The sequence below is a fragment of the Penaeus japonicus genome, unplaced genomic scaffold (genome assembly GCF_977035675.1).
Source record: "Penaeus japonicus unplaced genomic scaffold, GWHDUDI00000001_assembly GWHDUDI00000002, whole genome shotgun sequence".
In the NCBI taxonomy this organism is placed as follows: domain Eukaryota; kingdom Metazoa; phylum Arthropoda; class Malacostraca; order Decapoda; family Penaeidae; genus Penaeus; species Penaeus japonicus.
Genome location: NW_028234404.1, coordinates 7563623 through 7566122, shown reverse-complemented (window position 1 = coordinate 7566122; position 2500 = coordinate 7563623). Strand labels below are relative to the sequence as shown.

General features: G+C 39.9%; 1 protein-coding gene across 1 annotated transcript in view; it reads left to right on the top strand.

Annotated features, from left to right (window-relative positions):
- Window positions 1–2500, top strand: part of wkd (TBC1 domain family member whacked) — a 7816-nt gene that overhangs the window by 3818 nt on the left and 1498 nt on the right. Inside the window, exons 5-7 of the mRNA XM_086546528.1 lie at window positions 575–689; window positions 940–1091; window positions 1397–2500. The exon at window positions 1397–2500 is cut by the window's right edge and continues 1498 nt beyond it. Coding sequence (XP_086402654.1) covers window positions 575–689; window positions 940–1091; window positions 1397–1498 — 369 coding nt within the window. The 3' untranslated portion in view covers window positions 1499–2500. The remainder of the gene's footprint in view (window positions 1–574; window positions 690–939; window positions 1092–1396) is intronic.

Sequence of the window (2500 nt, the reverse complement as noted above, 5' to 3'; positions counted from 1 at the left end):
AAGTGCCGTTTCCTGCTCTTCTCTTCCTTCGTCTTGTTTGTGGCTCTGTTTCATGTTATGTGTGTTTGTGATTTTGCTTCGGATGTCTCTTATCGGTTGTGGACAGTGAATTTTTTTTTTTTTTTTTTTTTTTTTTCTTTTTCTTTTTTTCTTTTTTTCTTTTTTTTTTTTTTTGTGTGTGTGTGTGTGTGTGTGTGTATTATTTGAATGTATATTTCTTGAGTTCAATTTTTTTTTTTTCTTCTTTTTTTGAAAGAGTGAGAAAGTAAGCATTAGCCAATGATTATTTTAGACAAGGATGATTGATTTATTGAACAAACAATTCAGTTCATCAGGCATTTAGTTGCAAGAGTTCTTTTGAATTTTTAAAAAGGTGTTTTCATGTCGAGTCATAGAACAGTGAGAGCATTAGTTGTCCTTGTCTGTATCAACTCAAACAAGATGAAATAGTTTGGTTCTCAATGATAACATATTAACTGTGATACCATGTAATGTATATCAAGTGTTATATAAAGTATCAAAGATAGGACAGTGATTAGGGTTTTGTTGTAACAAATTGTTCTTTTCCTTTCAGAAAAAACACAAAATCGAGCCAGTACTCTACATGACAGAGTGGTTCATGTGCCTCTTTTCACGGACGTTACCCTGGGCATCGGTCCTACGAGTGTGGGACATGATATTTTGCGAGGGTAGGTAGAGATTAGGGCATGCGTTTTGCTGTTTATATATGTGTGTGTTATGTGGAGTAATAGAAATAAAGGAAATTTCGTTAACCCTCTTGGCATCTTTTTTTTTTTCATTGATTGTAAGAATTTTCACATGTAGTGGAGCTGTTACTATAGTCATTTAATGAGAAGTTGAAAGAAATTGATATTGGCATGCAAAGCAATCAATGAATAAACGGACCTTCTAAACAAGTCCTCTTTCTCACCCAAACAGGCGTCAAGGTGTTATTCAGAGTCGGCTTGGTGCTCCTGAAGTATGGACTGAGACCGCAAGTACTCAAGCGCTGTCCTGGGATGTATGAGACGCTCCAGGCTCTGCGCAACATTGAGCATGGTGTCATGTCGGAAGGTTTCCTCCTATTCCAGGTAAGCTGCTTTGCTTTTACAAAGTGCATGATGATATGGATCAAATTTAGGGAGAGGGAGAGGGAAAGGGAGAGGGAGAGGGAGAGGGAGAGGGAGAGGGAGAGAGAGGGGGAGAGAGAGAGAGAGAGGGAGGGAGAGATGTTGTAATTTTGAGAAATATTGTCGTATTGTCATTATTGAAGAGAAGTTCATGTAGATAAGTTATACACTGCAGGGAGGGATGAAAAGTTATATTTATTTAAGAAAGTTCAGGAACCTCACATCATACTGCAGCAAGAGTCTGATGGTGAAATTTGCTTCCGCAGATGCAGAGGTTGGACCTGAGTGAAGACGACCTGCAGAGGGAACACCAGCGTCAAGTACAGAAGCGAAGACAGTCCAAAGACGCCGCGACGAATGGCAGATAGAATGCTGCTGGGAGGCTGCCGAGGCCAAGCCTGTTGAGCACTGAGTTCGGCAGCGAACTGAGCCAGCTCACCAACACGACAAAGAGCGATGCCATACAAGATTCCGTAATCTGTTCTACATACCCGAAATAAACCTACATCCTTCTTGCTCTGTGTCCAGATGTGAAGTCTGCATGTCAGGTTTACTGCTGTGCTCTTATGATGCATATGAATGACTGTGTAATGTACACCATACACTTGTATTCATTTGTCGCCTATATTAGTTCCATTAGGCTGGAGATGATCAGCTTACTAGACCAATAGGACTGGTTGACGGCATCTGGGTGAGAGTTTTCCGAGTTGTGTCTGGAGACTTATATTTTCCTCATATAATTCAGGTATCTGGAGATGAAAGCTGATTAGAATCGTCTAGGGAACGCTGAGGCAACTTCAGGAGAGGTGGCCGAAGCCAACGTGTAATTGGGAAGCAGAGTGTATAGGTATAGATTGAATTGTGACGGATTTCCTTTTTATGATGATAACGTGTATAAATCCTGCCTTGTGTGTGTCGATGAGAGTGAGTACCTTATAGGTGAAGTGAATATGTATCCTTGTTCAACTCGCAGATCGTCAGATGAAGTCGTCTTTTGTTGCCTATTTTTCTCGAAAATCAAACAAAAGAATCATCACTTCCAGAAACACTCCTAGATTTAGTACAAGTGCCCCCCCCCCTCCTCCTCAAAAAAAGAATAAAGAAATGAGAAAAAAAAGAGGATTTCTATGGTGTTGATACAACATTCATGAAGTAGTGATTGTTTATAGCTATTTAGAGAAATATTTTTGGTATATTTTTCCTTTGGCGAAGGTTTGATAGTCATGTGTGGTGAGGAAGACTGAGAGGAGAACCGCCTCGCGCCGAAGCACACGTGGCCGTCACTCTTTTGAAGACAGATAGGTACATTATTAGCAACATTTATATTAGATGATGTTCTTTGTAATTAGGAGTTTCGCATATCATCTATT